At 45.9% G+C, this 17758-nt stretch overlaps 1 protein-coding gene across 6 annotated transcripts in view; it reads left to right on the forward strand.

Annotated features, from left to right (window-relative positions):
* zgc:86598 (STKc_CK2_alpha domain-containing protein) overlaps positions 1–17758 on the forward strand; it is a 106793-nt gene that overhangs the window by 81268 nt on the left and 7767 nt on the right. For 5 of the 6 annotated variants that reach the window (XM_068015964.1, XM_068015937.1, XM_068015923.1 and 2 more), the window contains 2 exons: positions 19–167; positions 8162–8251. In XM_068015964.1, coding sequence (XP_067872065.1) covers positions 19–167; positions 8162–8251 — 239 coding nt within the window. The remainder of the gene's footprint in view (positions 1–18; positions 168–8161; positions 8252–17758) is intronic. The other variant, XM_068015945.1, reaches the window with a different exon arrangement.

Genomic DNA, 17758 nt, shown 5'->3' on the forward strand with positions numbered 1-17758 from the left:
TTCCCTTTTTACCTCCAGGCATTCCCGGAAGAGGTGGGAGCGCTTTGTACACAGTGAGAACCAGCACTTGGTCAGTTCGGAGGCCTTGGACTTCTTAGACAAGTTGCTCCGCTACGATCACCAAGCACGACTTACGGCAAGAGAGGCCATGGAACACCCTTACTTCTGTACGTCACCCCCAAAGTGTACAGTAAAACACCAGGCCGGGGGTGGGGGGGGCGGGGGGGGAAGAGAGTAAAGTTTTGGGTATCTGCAGTAAAAAAAAACTCCCAAAAATGCTTTAATGCAAAGCAGTATATTTTTCTCTCTCCCTTTGACACTCACTAGTTCGCTGTGTGTTTCCAGCCCTCCAGCCTGTAGCTGAATTGGGTCTTGAGTGGGACTGAGCTGAGTTCTGGTACCAAAACCTTTTAGCATTGTAAAAAAACATAAGAAATAGGAGATTCACAACCTTCATTTCAGTCCCAAATGACCGACCCCTTATCCTGAGACAAATATTAATTTTAGACTCTTCAGCCAGGGGGATACAGCCTCTCAGCATCTACCCTGTCAAACCCTCTCATTCTTCTAAACTCCATTCTACTCAATCTCTCAATCATATTCAACGATCTTCTTACCCTTCTAATATTCTGTATGCTAAACTGCTTGCTTGCAAAAGGCAGCACCTTTTTTTTTTATTCATTCAGGGATGTGGGCATCGCTGGCCAGGCCAGCATTTATTGCCCATCCCCAATTACCCTTGAGAAGGTGGTGGTGAGCTGCCTTCTTGAACCGCTGCACTCCATGTGGGGTAGGTACACCCACAGTGCTGTTAGGAAGGGAGTTCCAGGATTTTGACCCAGCGACAGTGAAGGAACGGCAATATAGTTCCAAGTCAGGATGGTGTGTGACTTGGAGGGGAACTTGCAGGTGGTGATGTTCCCATGTATTTGCTGCCCTTGTCCTTCCAGTTGGTAGAGGTCGCGGGTTTGGAAGGTGCTGTCTAAGGAGCCTTGGTGCATTGCTGCAGTGCATCTTGAAGATGGTACACACTGCTGCCACTGTGCGTCAGTGGTGGAGGAGGTGAATGTTTGTGGATGGGGTGCCAATCAAGCGGGCTGCATTGTCCTGGATGGTGTCGAGCTTCTTGAGTGTTGTTGGAGCTGCACCCATCCAGGCTAGCGGAGAGTATTCCATCAAACTCCTGACTTGTGCCTTGTAGGTGGTGGACAGGCTTTGGGGAGTCAGGAGGAGAGTTACTCGCCTCAGGATTCCTAGCCTCTGACCTGCTCTTGTAGCCACAGTATTTATCTGGCTACTCTAGTTCAGTTTCTGGTCAATGGTAGCCCCTAGGATGTAGATAGTGGGGGATTCAGCGATGGTAATGCTGTTGAATGTCAAGGGGAGATGGTTAGATTCTCTCTTGTTGGAGATGGTCATTGCCTGGCACTTGTGTGGCACGAATGTTACTTGCCACTTATCAGCCCAAGCCTGCATATTGTCCAGGTCTTGCTGCATTTCTACACGGACTGCTTCAGTACCTGAGGAGTCACGAATGATGCTGAACAATGTGCAATCATCAGCGAACATCCCCACTTCTGACCTTATGATTGAAGGAAGGTCATTGATGAAGCAGCTGAAGATGGTTGGGGCCAGGACACTACCCTGAGGAACTCCTGCAGTGATGTCCTGGAGCTCAGATGATTGACCTCCAACAACCACAACCATCTTCCTTTGCGCTAGGTATGACTCCAGCCAGTGGAGAGTTTTCCCCCTGATTCCCATTGAATTCAGTTTTGCTAGGGCTCCTTGATGCCATACTCAGTCAAATGCTGCCTTGATGTCAAGGGCAGTCACTCTCACCTCACTTCTGAGTTCAGCTCTTTTGTCCATGTTTGAACCAAGGCTGTAATGAGATCAGGAACTGAGTGGCCCTGGCGGAGCCCAAACTGAGCGTCACTGAGCAGGTTATTGCTACGCAAGTGCCGCTTGATGGCACTGTTGATGACACCTTCCATCACTTTACTGATGGTTGAGAGTAGACTGATGGGGTGGTAATTGGCCGTGTTGGACTTGTCCTGCTTTTTGTGTACAGGACATACCTGGGCAATTTTCCACATTGCTGGGTAGGTGCCAGTGTTGTAGCTGTACTGGAACAGCTTGGCTAGTGGTGCGGCAAGTTCTGGAGCACAGGTCTTCAGTATTATTGCCGGAATATTGTCAGGGCCCATAGCTTTTGCAGTATCCAGTGCCTTCAGTCGTTTCTTGATATCACGCGGAGTGAATCGAATGGGCTGAAGTCTGGCATCTGTGATGCTGGGGACTTCAGGAGGAGGCTGAGATGGATCATCAACTCTGCACTTCTGGCTGAAGATTGTTGCAAATGCTTCAGCCTTATCTTTCGCACTGATGTGCTGGGCTCCCCCATCATTGAGGATGGGAATATTTGTGGAGCCACCTCCTCCAGTTAGTTGTTTCATTGTCCACTACCATTCATGGCTGGATGTGGCAGGACTGCAGAGCTTAGATCTGATCCTTCGGTTATGGGATCACTTAGCTCTGTCTATCGCATGCTGCTTACGCAGTTTGGCACGCAGATAGTCCTGTGTTGTAGCTTCACCAGGTTGACACCTCATTTTGAGGTATGCCTGGTGCTGCTCCTGGCATGCCCTCCTGCACTCTTCATTGAACCAGAGTTGGTCTCCTGGCTTGATGGTAATGGTAGCTTGGGGGATATGCCGGGCCATGAGGCTACAGATTGTGGTTGAGTACAATTCTGTTGCTGCTGTTGGCCCACAGCGCCTCATGGATGCCCAGTTTTGCATTGCTCGATCTGTTCGAAATCTATCCCATTTAGCACGGTGGTAGTGCCACACCACACGATAGAGGGTATCCTCAATGTGAAGGCGGGACTTCGTCTCACAAGGACTGTGCGGTGGTCACTCCTACCAATACTGTCATGGACAGATATATCTGCGGCAGGCAGATTGGTGGGGATGAGGTCAAGTATGTTTTCCCCTCTTGTTGGTTCCCTCACCACCTGCCGCATACCCAGTCTAGCAGATATGTCCTTTAGGACTTGGCCGGCTTGGTCAGTTGTGGTGCTACCGAGCCACTCTTGGTGATGGACATTGAAGTCCTCCACCCAGAGTACATTTTGTGCCCTTGCCACCCTCAGTGCTTCCTCCAAGTGCTGTTCAACATGGAGGAGTACTGACTGATCAGCTGAGGGAGGGCAGTATGTGGTAATCAGCAGGAAGTTGCCTTGTCCATGTTTGATCTGATGCCATGAGACTTCATAGGGTCCAGAATCGATATTGAGGACTCCCAGGGCAACTCCCTCCCTACTGTATACCACTGTGCCACCACCTCTGGTGGGTCTGTCCTGCCGGTGGGACAGGACATACCCGGGGATGGTGATGGCAGTGTCTGGGACATTGTCTGTATTTTATGATTCCGTGAGTATGACTATGTCAGGCTGCTGCTTGACTAGTCTGTGGGACAGCTCTCCCAATTTTGGCACAAGCCCCCAGATGTTAGGAAGGAGGACTTTGCAGGGTCGACAGGGCTGAGTTTGCCGTTGTCGTTTCTGATGCCTAGGTCGATGCCGCGTGGTCCATCGGGTTTCATTCCTTTTTATTGACTTCGTAGCGGTTAGATACAACTGAGTGGCTAGCTAGGCCCGTTTCAGAGGGCATGTAAGTGTCAACCACATTGCTGTGGGTCTGGAGTCACATGGAGGCCAGACCAGGTAAGGACAGCAGATTTCCTTCCCTGAAGGACATTAGTGAACCAGATGGGTTTTTACAACAATCTACAATGGTTTCATGGCCATCATTAGACTAGTTTTTAATTCCAGATTTATTAATTGAATTCAAATTCCACCTTCTGCTGTGGTGGGATTTGAACCCATGTCCCCAGAGCAATACCCTGGGTCTCTCGGTTTCTAGTCCAGTGACAATACCACTATCACCGCCTCCCTCCAAAGGTTCTCTCAGTGCTGCCCTGGGAGGGTCTGCCTGGATTTTGTGCTCAAGTCTCTGGAATGGGACTTGAACTCACGATCCAATGATTTAGAGTCGAACGCGCTACCCACTGAGCCATGGCCAACACCCCATTGTGGTACCACGCAACTCAGTGAGTCAATGGTCCCCTTATTGTAACGAGCCTTGGAATCTGACACTGCCACTCCAATAGGAGAAGGGCCGACCCACCCTTTCACCAGTGTCACAGCAGAGAGATTGGATGCTCACAGTGCATGGGAGAGATGTGGGTGGGGCAGGGGCATGGTCCAGTTGCCCTGTTAGATATGGCTCTGCTTGGGACCCTGTTGGATTGAAGCTGAAATCTCTTTTCCAGGGAACCAGTTGGATGAAGATATTGGGTGTTTGTTTTTATTTTGCCTAGTGTGACTAGGTCAGAGGTCAGGAAGCACTACTTCATGCAAAGGGTAGTGGAAACCTGGAACTCTCTCCTCAAAAAGCTGTTGAGGCTGGAGGTTAATTGAAAATTTCAAAACTGAGATTGATTTTTTGCTACACAATGGTGTTAAGTTATTACAGAAGGAAGATGGTTACGTTGAGTTAAGGTACAAATCAGACATGATCTAATTGAATGGCGGGCCAGGCTGAAGGGGGATGAATAGCCTCCTCCTATTCCTCTATAGACAGAAAATGATTGCTGTTCTTATGACCAGGTGAGAAAGGGGTCTAGGGGTTCCCTCTCAGCCTTTGCCTGGTTTGACTGTAACAGCGTTTCGTTTTTAAAAAGTGTTTTAGCTCCCCCTCAGTGAATCCTTATACACTGCTATCCAATTGTAAGGCAAAGAAATCAACCAGACAGGTTTTCTTAAATTTAAAGAAGAAAGGTGGAAGTTTATTAACCTTAAACTCTAATTTGATTAAAACGACCATGAATACACGATGCGAGCATGCATACGCAATAAACACACACGCAGATAGAGACACAAAAGTAGAAAGAATAAAGGGGAAAAGTTTGAAGCAGTAGCTGGGGTTTATTTACTGTCCTTTGAGTTCGATGTAGAGTCTTCGATTGCAGGTAAATCTTGCCGTTTTCTTGGGGCCCAGTGGACGCTTTCAAACTCGTTTCGATGTAGGAGTCTTCTCTCTCAAGGTTTAAGTGTCTTCAGTGGATCTGGAAATTCATAGAGAGAGAGAGAGAGCCAGGCAGGAGAGAGGCTCTTCAAGTTCAATTGCAGTCTGACCCAAACTGTTCTGTGAACAGTTCAAAACCAAACCTGGGCCAGCAGGTTAGTCATGTGACTATTCGTTTTTTGACAAACTCCCCTGCATTTTTGCGGATTCCTTTCATGTTAGTAGACACCCGCGGTGGGGGCGGGGAAATAGAATGCTGGCTTGTACCACATACAATGTCTGCTGATCAAAATCCAGTTGGGTTAATTGGATTAGGGAGCTGTTATATTGTCTCTCCAGGCAACTGTCTCTTAGTATGCAAATTTTTCCAGCTACTGCTGATCTCGTTAAACAATTAATACGAACATACAAATTAGGAGCAGGAGTAGGCCACTTGGCCCTTCAAAAAGTTCATGGCTTACTCCAAATTTCCACCTACCCCCGATAACCTTTCACCCCCTTGTTTATTAAGAATCTATCTACCTCTGCCTTAAAAATATTCAAAGACTCTGCTTCCATTGCCTTTTGAGGAAGAGAATTCCAAAGACTCACGACCCTCTGAGAGAAAATATTTCTCCTCATTTCTGTCTTAAATGGGCGACTCCTTATTTTTAAACAGTGACCCCTAGTTCTAGATTCTCCCACAAGGGGAAACATCCTTTCCATATCCATCCTGTCAAGACCCCTCAGGATCTTGTATGTTTCAATCAAGTCATCTAATACTCTTCTGAATTCCAGTGGATACAAGCCTAGCCTGTCCAATCTTTCCTTATAAGACAGCCTGCCCATTCCAGATATTAGTCTAGTAAACCTTCTCTGTTCTGCCTCCAATGCATTTACATCCTTCCTTTAATAAGGAGACCAGTACTGTAGACAGTACTCCCGATGTGGTCTCACCAATGCCCTGTATAAGTGAAGCATAACCTCCCTACTTTTGTATTCAATTCCCCTCGCGATAAACGATAACATTCTATTAGCTTGCCTAATTATGTGCTGCACCTGCATACTAACCATTTGCGATTCATGCGATTCCTCTGTCATTTTTCTAAATTGTAAAAAGTTGTGGCCTCAGCACAGGTCCCTGTGGCACACCACTCGTTACATCTTGCCAACCAGAAAATGACCCACTTATGCTGACTCTTTTTCCTGTTAGCTAGCCAATCTTCTATCCATGCCAATATGTTACCCCCTACACATTGAGCTTTTATTTTCTGCAATAACCTTTGATGTGGCACCTTATCAAATGCCTTCTGGAAATCTAAGTACAATACATGCACCGCTTCCCCTTTATCCATAACACATGTAACTCCCTCAAAGAACTCCAATAAATTGGTTAAGCATGATTTCCCTTTCTTGACTCTGCTCGATTACCTTGACTTTTTTTTAAATGCCCTGCTATAACGTCTTATAATAGCTTTAACATTTTCCATGAGAGGCATAGATAGAGTGGATAGCCAGAGACTTTTTCCCAGGGTGGAAAGGGCTATCACCAGGGGGCATAATTTTAAGGTGATTGGAGGAAGGTTTCGGGGAGATGTCAGAGGTAGGTTCTTTACACAGAGAGTGGTGGGTGCGTGGAATGCGCTGCCAGCGGTGGTAGTAGAAGCAGATACATTAGGGACATTTAAGCGACTCTTGGATAGGTACATTGATGATAGTAGAATGAAGGGTATGTAGGTAGTTTGATCTTAGAGTAGGTTAAAGGTTCGGCACAACATCGTGGGCCAAAGGGCCTGTGCTGTGCTGTGCTGTACTGTTCTATGTTCTAAGACAGATGTTAACCTAACAGGCTTGTAGTTTCCTGGTTTCTGTTTCCCTCCTTTTTAGAATAAATATTGTTATTTTCCAATCCAACGGAACCTTCCCCAAATCTAGGGAATTTTGGAAAATTTAAACTAACACATCAACTATCTCACTAGCCACTTCTTTTAAAACCCTCGGTTGAAGTCCATCAGAACCCGGGGACTTGTCAGCCCGTAGCTCCAACAATTTGTTCAGTACCACTTCCCTGGTGATTGTAATTTTCTTGATTTCCTCCCTCCCTTCCATTTCCTGACTTACAGCTAATACTGGGATGTTACTTGTATCCTCAATAGTGAAGAACGATGCAAAATATCTGTTCAATTCATTTGCCATCTCCTTATTATCCATTATTAATTCCCCAGACTCACTTTCTATAGGATCAACGCTCACTTTGTTAACTTTTGTTTTAAAATATAAATAGAAACTCTTACCATCTGTCTTTATATTTCTAGCTAGCTTTCTCTCGTACTCTAATTGTACCTTCCTTATCAATCTTTTAGTCATTCTTTGCTGTTTTTTATATTCTGCCTCCCATCTTTGTGCAATTATAGGTTTTTTCTTTAAGTTTGATACTATCTTTAACTGTTTTAGTTAACCACGGATGGCGGGTCCCACCCTTGGAATTTTTCTTTCTCGTTGAAATGTATGTATTCTGTGCATTCTGAAATATCCCCTTTAATGTCTGCCACTGCATCTCTATTGACCTATCCCTTAACCTAATTTGCCAGTTTACTTTAGTTAGCTCTGCTTTCATGCCCTCATAATTGCCCTTATTTAAGTTTAAAATACTAGTCTTGGACCCATTCGTGTCTCCCTCAAACTGAATGTAAAATTCAATCATATTATGATTGATGTTCCCTAGAGGCGCCTTAATGATGAGGTCATTAATTAATCCTATCTCGTTGCACAATACCAGGTCTAGTATAGCTTGCTCTCTGGTTGGCTCCAGAATGTATTACTCCAAGAAATTATCACGAAAACCTTCTATGTACTCCTCATCTAGGCTAACTCTGCCCATCTGATTTGTTCCAGTCTATATGTAGGTTAAAAGCCCCCATAATTATCGCTGTATCTTTCTGACCAGCTGCGATTATTTCTTCCTTCATCTCTTCAGTCCAGCAACAGTTTAAAATTATTGTTTCATGTGATGAAATTAATATGTCTCATTCTTGGCAACTTCATGACACTGTGCATTTAGTAAATGTAAAACTCTATCTCCTCCACAGATTCAGTAGTGAAAGATCAAGTACGAATGGGCTCTACAGCGAGTATGTCCTCCAGTAGCACCCCAGTCAGCTCTGCCAGTCTGATGTCAGGTAAACAGATTGACCCAAGAAGGAAGCTTAGTAATATAGAAGGATTTACAGCGCAGAAGGAGGCCATTCGGCCCATCGTATCCGTTCCAGCCGAGAAAGAGTTATCCAGCCTAAGTCCACCTTTAGCTCTTTGTCTGTAGCCCTGTAGGTTATGGCACCTTGTGCATATCGCAAGTGTTTTTTAAACGTGATGAGGGTTTCTGCCTCAACCACCCTTTCAGACAGTGAGTTCCAGATCCCCCACACTGTAATGCTCCTCTAATCATTCTGCCAGTTACTTTAAATCTCTGCCCCCCGGTTACTGACTGTCTGCTAACAACAACTTATATTTTGATCAGAGTGTCTCCTGACAATGCAGCGCATACGCAGATCAATCGCCGACAATATCATTGTGTCTGAACATTTTCCAGCCTGCCAGTTTATATTATTATAGAGTCTTTAATGTAATAAAACGCCCCAAGACGCTTCACAGGAGCATTATAAAACAGAAATATGACACTGAACCACAAAAAGAGATATTAGGTCAGATGACCAAAAGCTTGGTCAAAGAGATAGGTTTTAAGGAGTGTCTTAAAGGAGAAAAGCAAAGTGGAGAGGCGTAAGGAGGGTATTCCAGAGCTTCTTGTTCTAGCCATAGTCCCAAAGGACCATAGGCATCTCTCCCCATTAGAGAGAGACAGTTGACGATGTATAGCTTCGGGATCACCACTCCTCAAGCATGGGGCAAGGCGAGGAGGCAGGCCTCCATGAACCTAAGCAACTGAAGATGTGGCCACCAATGGTGGAGCGATTTAAATTCGGGGATGCACAAAAGGCCAAAATTATAGAGGAGTGCAGATATCTCGGAGGGTTGTGGGGCTGGAGGAGATTACAGAGATAGGGAGGGGCGAGGACATGGAGGGATTTGAAAGCAAGGATGAGAATTTGGAAATCAAGATGTTGCTTGACTGGGAGCCAATGTAGGTCAGCGAGCACAGGGTGATCAGGGGAACCGGACTGGGTGCAAGTTAAGACACTGGCAGCAGAGTTTTGGATGATCTCAAATTTACAGAGAGGAGAAAGTGGGAGGCCAGCCTGGACTGCATTGGAATAGTCAAATCTAGAGATAACAAAGGCATGAATAAGGGTTTCAGCAGCAGATCAGCTGAGACAGGGGCCAAGTCGGGTGATGTTACAGAGGTGGAAATAGGTAGTCTTCGTGATGGCATGAATATGAGGTTGGAAGCTCATCTCGGGGACAAGTCTGATACCGAGGTTGCGAACAGACTGGCTTAATCTCAGACTGTTGCCAGGGAGAGGATGGAGCCACTAGAAAGTGGAGTTTGGAGCTGGGAGTGAAAACAATGGCTTCAGTCTTCGCAATATTTAATTGGAGGAAATTTCTGCTCATCCAGTATTGGATGTCGGATAAACAGTCGGATAATTTAGCAACAGTGGAGGAGCCGAGAGACGTTGTGGTGAGGTAGAACTGAGTGTCATCAGCGTACACATGAAAACTAACGCTGTGTTTTCGGATGATGTTGCTGAGGGGCAACATGTAGATGAGAAATAGGAGAGAGCCGAGGATAGATCCTTGGGGGACACCAAAGGTAATGGTGCCAAGGGAAATAGTTCCTTCTTATTCACTCTTAACTAGGCTTCTCATAATTCTATACACCTCAATTAAATCTCCCTTTAGCCTCTGTTCCAAAGAAAACAAACCCAGTCTATGCAATCTTCCCTCATAGCTAAAATTATCCATTCCTTTCAACATCCTTGTGTCTCTTTTCTGCTCTTATACTCTATGCCTTGGCCAATAAATCATAGAATCGTAGAATGGTTACAGCACAGAAAGAGGCCATTCATCCGATCATGTCCATGTTGGCTCTCTGCAAGAACAGCTCACCTAGTCCCACCTCCCTGCCTTTTCCCTGTAGCGCTGAAAATTTTTTCTCTTCAGATAATTATTCAAATCTCTCTTGAATCTCTCAGTTGAATCTGCCTTCACCACACTCCCGACAGTGCATTGCACATCCTGACCACTCGCTGCATAAAGAAGTTTTTCCTCATGTTGCTGTTGTTTCTTTTGCCATCACCTTAAATCAGTGTCCTCTGGCTCTCGACCCTTCTACCAATGAGAACAGTTTCTCTCTACCCTTTCCAGACCCCTCATGGTTTTGAACACGAGGAAAGTATCCCGTATGACCACCTTATCTACCTGTCCTGTTACCTTCGGGGATCTGTAGACATACACTCAAGGTTCCTCTTTTCCTCTACACTTCAGAATCCTACCATTTATTGTGTATTCCCTTGACTTGTTTTCCCTCCTCAAATGTATTACCTTACGCATCTCTGGATTATTTCCACTTGCCACTTTTCTGTCCACCTGACTAGTCCATTGATGTCTTCCTGCAGTCCACAGCTTTCTTCATTATCAACCACACAGCCAATTTTCTTCATCTTTTTTCATGCACTCTCTTTGTTTTCCTAATTTCCTGTTTAATTTCACCCCTGCACTTTATCACTTTCTCCTCAAGGCTTTCTGAGTATTGAGCTCTTGGCATCTGACAATTTATTTTAAACGTTATTCTATTCTGTGTGCCCTTGGACATCCAGGGGGCTCTGGATTTGTTAGTTCAACCCTTTTTCTTTGTGGGAACATATTTGTTCTGAACCCTTACTATCTCCCTGCATACTTCCCTCTGCTCTGACACTGCTCTACTTTCAAGTAGCTGTTTCCAGTCCACCTTGGCTTAATCACATCTCAGCTTCGTAAAATTGGCCATTCCCCAATTTAAAACTTTTACTCTTGGTCTGCTTTCGTTCTTTTCCGTAATTACCCTTAATTTAACTAATTTACAATCATGACACAAGAATTCTGTCCCACTGATGCCCCTTCCACCTGCCCAGATTCATTCTCTAAAACCAAAATCAGGACTGTCCCCTCTGTTGTTGGGCTTGCTATGTAATGGCTAGAAAAACTCTCCTGAATACGTTTTAAGAATTTGGTGTCCTCTGTACCTTTTACAACAAATTTATTCTAGTTAATATTAGAGTAGTTGAAATCCCCTACTATTACTGCCGTTTTGTTTCTGCACTTCTCAGCAATTTGCCTACATATTTTCTATCTCCCTCTGACTGGGGATCTATAGTACACTCCCAGCATTGTCACTGCCCCTTCTTTGTTCCTCAGCTCCACCCATTCATTTGAGGATCCTTCTAACATATCATCCCTCCTCACAGCTGTGATTGTTTCTTTCATCAATATTGCGACCCTCCTTTTTTATCCCGCTCTCTGTCTTGCATTTTGGAAGGTCTAATGCAGTTGGGAAGTATACAGTAAATGGCAGAACCCTTAGGAGTATTGACAGGCAGAGAGATCTGGGCGTACAGGTCCACAGGTCACTGAAAGTGGCAACGTAGGTGGATAAGGTAGTCAAGAAGGCATACGGCATGCTTGCCTTCATCGGTCGGGGCATAGAGTATAAAAATTGGCAAGTCATGTTGCAGCTGTACAGAACCATAGTTAGGCCACACTTAGAATATTGCGTGCAATTCTGGTCGCCACACTACCAGAAGGACGTGGAGGCTTTGGAGAGGGTACAGAGGAGGTTTACCAGGATGTTGCCTGGTCTGGAGGGCATTAGCTATGAGGAGAGGGGATGTGTGAGGCAAGTTTTTTAAAAAGAGGGTGGTGAGTGACTGGAACTTGCTGCCAGGGGAGGTGGTGGAAGCAGGTATGATAGCGACGTTTAAGAGACATCTTGACAAATACATGAATAGGAAGGGAATAGAGGGATATGGGCCCCGGAAGTGCAGAAGGTTTTAGTTTAGACAGGCATCAAGATCGGCGCAGGCTTGGAGGGCCGAATGGCCTGTTCCTGTGCTGTACTGTTCTTTGTTCTTTGTGTCTGAAAACCCTGCAATCAGGAATGTTGAGTTGCTATTCCTGCCCTCCTTTGTAGCTATGATATCATGTTCCAGTAGTTTATTTGTGCCTTCAGCTCTTCTGCCTTACATGCCACACTTCTTGCATTGAAGTATATACTACTAATCACTGAACAAATCCTTTGTTGTTTATTGTCTAGTCTTTGTTTCCTCGACCTTCTGTACTCGCTTACTAATTTTCTGCCTTCTGTTTCCAGTTTTGCTTCTCCCTTTCCGAATCTATGCTCAGGTTTCCAACCCCCTGCCAAGCTAGTTTAAACCTTCCCAAGATATTGGTCCTGACCCCATTGAGTTGCAACTCATCCTGCTTGTACAGATCACATCTTCCCCAAAAATGGTCCTAATGCTCCAGGAATCTAAAGCCCTCTCTCCTGCACCATCTCTCCAGCCACACATTCAGCTGCACTATTTCTGTACTCACTAGTGCGTGGCACTCCCCACCCACCCTGTGAGTGTTACTATAGTTCCTGGTCCCATGTAGCCATCAAGTGATTCATAGAGTGATACAGAAGGAGGCCGTTTGGCTCGTTGTGCCTGTTCTGGCTCTCATAGCCCTGAAAATTAATTTATCCAATTCCCCTTTGAAAGTTACTATTAAATCTGCTTCCAACGTCCTTTCAGGCAGCGCCTTCCATATCACAACAACTTGCTGTGGAAAAGCAAAAAGAATTTTCCTTATCTCCCCCTATGATACATTTGCCAATTATCTTAAATCTGTGTCCTCTGGTTACTAACCCTCCTGCCACTGGAAACAGTTTTTTCTTATTTACTCCATCAAAACCTTATCATGAAACATAACTGTGTTAGGTAAACATGACTTAGCCCTTGCAAATCTCTGCTCAGTTCATATTTGTCCAAAGGGTCAGTCACTCTGTCCCGAATGACAAACTCTAGTCACCTCCCCACAACCGATGTTAGACTAATAGGTCTGTCATTTCCTGGTTTTTCTCTATGACCTTTCTTAAATAACTTGTGTTCATGGCAATCTGTAAGGCCATATTCATAATTCGTTACCATTCTGATCTGTATAACAACTTGCATTTATAGAGCACCTTTAACACAGTAAAAAGTGCTTTACAAAACTGTGGCCTTGGCCATACTCAGCCAGGCAGGCAGGTGATGCACGATACAGGGGGAGTGACAGTCTGAGCCAGTAGTCTTCAAAGAGTCGCTGTTAATTATCATGTAGAATAAGAACATATTTTTTCAAAACAAATTCTTCACACTTCCTTCCTTCTCTGAACGACCCTCTTGTTAGTTTTACCGGTATCATCACGACCCACTCTACATTTACCGGCATCACCACGACCCACTCTCTACATTTACCGGCATCACCACGACCCACTCTCTACATTTACCGGCATCACCCTGACCCACTCTCTACATTTACCGGCATCACCACGACCCACTCTCTACATTTACCGGTATCACCCTGACCCACTCTCTACATTTACCGGCATCACCACGACCCACTCTCTACATTTACCGGCATCACCACGACCCACTCTCTACATTTACCGGCATCACCACGACCCACTCTCTACATTTACCGGTATCACCCTGACCCACTCTCTACATTTACCGGTATCACCACGACCCACTCTCTACATTTACCGGCATCACCCCGACACACTCTACATTTACCAATATCACCACGACCCACTCTCTACATTTACAGGCATCACTCCGACCCACTCTCTACATTTACCGGTATCACCCCGACCCCCCTTGCTAGTTTTACCGGTATCACCACGACCCACTCTCTCCATTTACCGATATCACCACGACCCACTCTCTACATTTACCGGCATCACCCCGACCCCCCTTGCTAGTTTTACCGGTATCACCACGACCCACTCTCGACATTTACCGGTATCACCCCGACCCCCCTTGCTAGTTTTACCGGTATCACCACGACCCACTCTCTCCATTTACCGATATCACCACGACCCACTCTCTACATTTACCGGTATCACCCTGACCCACTCTCTACATTTACCGGTATCACCACGACCCACTCTCTACATTTACCGGCATCACCCCGACACACTCTACATTTACCAATATCACCACGACCCACTCTCTACATTTACAGGCATCACCCCGACCCACTCTCTACATTTACCGGTATCACCCCGACCCCCCTTGCTAGTTTTACCGGTATCACCACGACCCACTCTCTCCATTTACCGATATCACCACGACCCACTCTCTACATTTACCGGCATCACCCCGACCCCCCTTGCTAGTTTTACCGGTATCACCACGACCCACTCTCGACATTTACCGGTATCACCCCGACCCCCCTTGCTAGTTTTACCGGTATCACCACGACCCACTCTCTCCATTTACCGATATCACCCCGACCCACTCTCTACATTTACCGGCATCACCCCGACCCACTCTCTACATTTACCGGCATCACCCCGACCCACTCTCTACATTTACCGGCATCACCCCGACCCACTCTCTACATTTACCGGCATCACCCCGACCCACTCTCTACATTTACCGGTATCACCCCGACCCCCCTTGCTAGTTTTACCGGTATCACCACGACCCACTCTCTACATTTACCGGTATCACCCCGACCCCCCTTGCTAGTTTTACCGGCATCACCACGACCCACTCTCTACATTTACCGGTATCACCCCGACCCACTCTCTACATTTACCGGTATCACCATGACCCACTCTCTCCATTTACCGGCATCACCCCGACCCACTCTCTACATTTACCGGCATCACCCCGACCCACTCTCTACATTTACCGGCATCACCCCGACCCACTCTCTACATTTACCGGTATCACCACGACCCACTCTCTACATTTACCGGCATCACCCCGACCCACTCTCTACATTTACCGGCATCACCCCGACCCACTCTCTACATTTACTGGTATCACCACGACCCCCTTCGCTAGTTTTACTGGTATCACCACGTCCCCCTTGCTATTTTTACCGGTATCACCACGACCCACTCTCTACATTTACTGGTATCACCACGACCCCCTTCGCTAGTTTTACTGGTATCACCACGTCCCCCTCGCTAGGTTTACCTAAATTATCACGCACTGGGTCTCAGTCAAGAGACTGTCATATGATCATGTTCCAAGGTTTGGTCAGTCATAGAATCATAGAAAGTTTAAGGCACAGAAAAAGGCCACTTGGCCCATCATGTCTGTGCCGGCCAAAAAACGATTCACCTATTCTAATCCCACCTTCCAACATTTGGTCTGTAGCCCTGCAGATTACGGCACTTGAGGTGCATATCCAGAGTCCTTTTGAATGAATTAAGGGTCTTTGCCTCAACTACCCTTTCAGGCAGTGAGTTCCAGACCATCACCACCCTCTGGGTGAAAAAACTTTTCCTCATCTCCTCATTAATCTTTCTACCAATCACTTTAAATCTATGCCCCCTAGTCACTAACCTCTCTGCTAAGGTGAATAGACCCTTCACCTCCACTCTATCCAGGCCCCTCCAAATGTTGTACATTTCAATCAGATCTCCCCTCAGCCTTCACTGTTCTAAGGAGAACAACCCCAGCCTATCCAATCTTTCCTCATTGCTGCATTTTTCCAGTCCTGGCAACATCCTTGTAAATCTCCTCTGTACCCTCTCCAGTACAATTACATCCTTTCTGTAATGAGGTGACCAGAACTGCACACAGTACTCATGTTGTGGCCTAACCAATGAGTTATACTGTTCCAGCATAATCTCCCTGCTCTTATATTCTATACCTAGGCTAAGAAAGGAAAGGATTCCATATGCCGCCTTAGCCACCTTATCGACCTGTCCTGCTACCTTCAGCGATCTGTGGACATTCACTCCAAGGTCCTTTACTTCCTCTACACTTCTCAGTATTTTCCCATTAATCGTGTATTCCTTTGCCTTGTTTGACCTCCCCAAATGCATCACCTCACACTTCTCCAGTTTGAATTCCATTTGCCACTTTTCTGCCCATCTGACCAGACCATCAATATCTTCCTACAGCTATCCTCCTCGCTATCTACCACACGGCCAATCTTTGTGTCGTTCACAAATATCCGATCCTGCCCCCTACATTTACGTCCAAATCGTTAATGTACACCACAAAAAGCAGCAGACCCAGTACTGAGCCCTGCGGAATGCCACTGCAAATAGCCCTTCAGTCACTAAAACAGCAGTCAATAATTATCCTTTGTTTCCTGCCACTGAGCCAATTTTGTATCCACCTTGCTGCATTTCCCTGGATCCCATAGGATTTTATTTTTTTAACCAGTCTGTGGGACCTTTTCGGAGTCATAGAGTTATACAGCACAGAAACAGGCCCTTTGGCCCATCGTGTCTGTGCCAGCCATCAAGCACCTATCTATTCTAATCCCATTTTACAGCACTTGGCCCGTAGCCTTGTATGCTATGGTGTTTCATGTGCTCATCTAAATACTTCTTAAATGTTGAGGCTACCAGTCTCTACCACCCCTTCGGGCAGTGTGTTCCAGATTCCAACCACCCTCTGGGTGACATTTTTTTTCCTCAAATCCCCTCTAAACCTCCTGCCCCTTACCTTAAATCTATGCCCCCTGGTTATTGACACCTCCATGAAGGGAAAATGTTTCTTCCTATCTACCCTATGTCCCTCATAATTTTGTATACCTCAATTAGGACCCTCCTCAGTCTTCTCTGCTCTAAGGAAAACAACCCTAGCCTATCCAGTCTCTCTTCATAGCTGAAATGCTCCAGCCCGGGCAACATCCTGGTGAATCTCCTCTGCACCCTCTCCAGTGCAATCACATCCTTCCTATGACAACCAGAACTGTACACAGTACTCCAGCTGTGGCCTAACTAGCGTTTTATACAGCTCCATCATAACCTCCCTGCACTTATATTCTATGCCTCGGCTAATAAAGTCAAGTATCCCATATGCTTTCCTAACCACCTTATCTACCTGTGCTGCTGCCTTCAGTGATCTATGGACAAGTACACCAAGGTCCCTCTGACCTTCTGTACTTCCTCGGGTCCTACCATTCATTCTATATTCCCTTGCCTTGTTAGTCCTCCCAAAATGCATCACCTCACACTGTTGAGGATTAAATTCCATTTGCCACTGCTCTGCCCATCTTACCAGCCCATCTGTATCGTCCTGTAATCTAAGGCTTTCCTCCTCACTATTTACAAAACCACCAATTTTCGTGTCATCTGTGAACTTACTGATCATACCTCCTATATTCACGTCTAAATCATTCATGTACACTACAAACAGAAAAGGTCCCAGCACCGATCCCTGCGGTACACCACTGGTTACGGGCTTCCAATCGCAAAATCAACCATCGACCATCACCCTCCTCCTGCCACTAAGCCAATTTTGGATCCAATTTGCCAAATTGCCCTGGATCCTATGGGCTCTTACCTTCTTGACCAATCTCCCATGTGGGACCTTATCAAAAGCCTTACTGAAGTCCATGTAGACTACATCAACTGCTTTACCCTCATCTACACATCTCGTCACCACCTCAAAAAATTCAATCAAATGTTTTAGACACGATCTCCCCTGACAAAGCCATGCTGACTATCCCTGATTAATCCCTGCCTCCCCAAG

Source organism: Heterodontus francisci, chromosome 2, assembly GCF_036365525.1.
Source record: "Heterodontus francisci isolate sHetFra1 chromosome 2, sHetFra1.hap1, whole genome shotgun sequence".
In the NCBI taxonomy this organism is placed as follows: Eukaryota; Metazoa; Chordata; class Chondrichthyes; order Heterodontiformes; family Heterodontidae; genus Heterodontus; species Heterodontus francisci.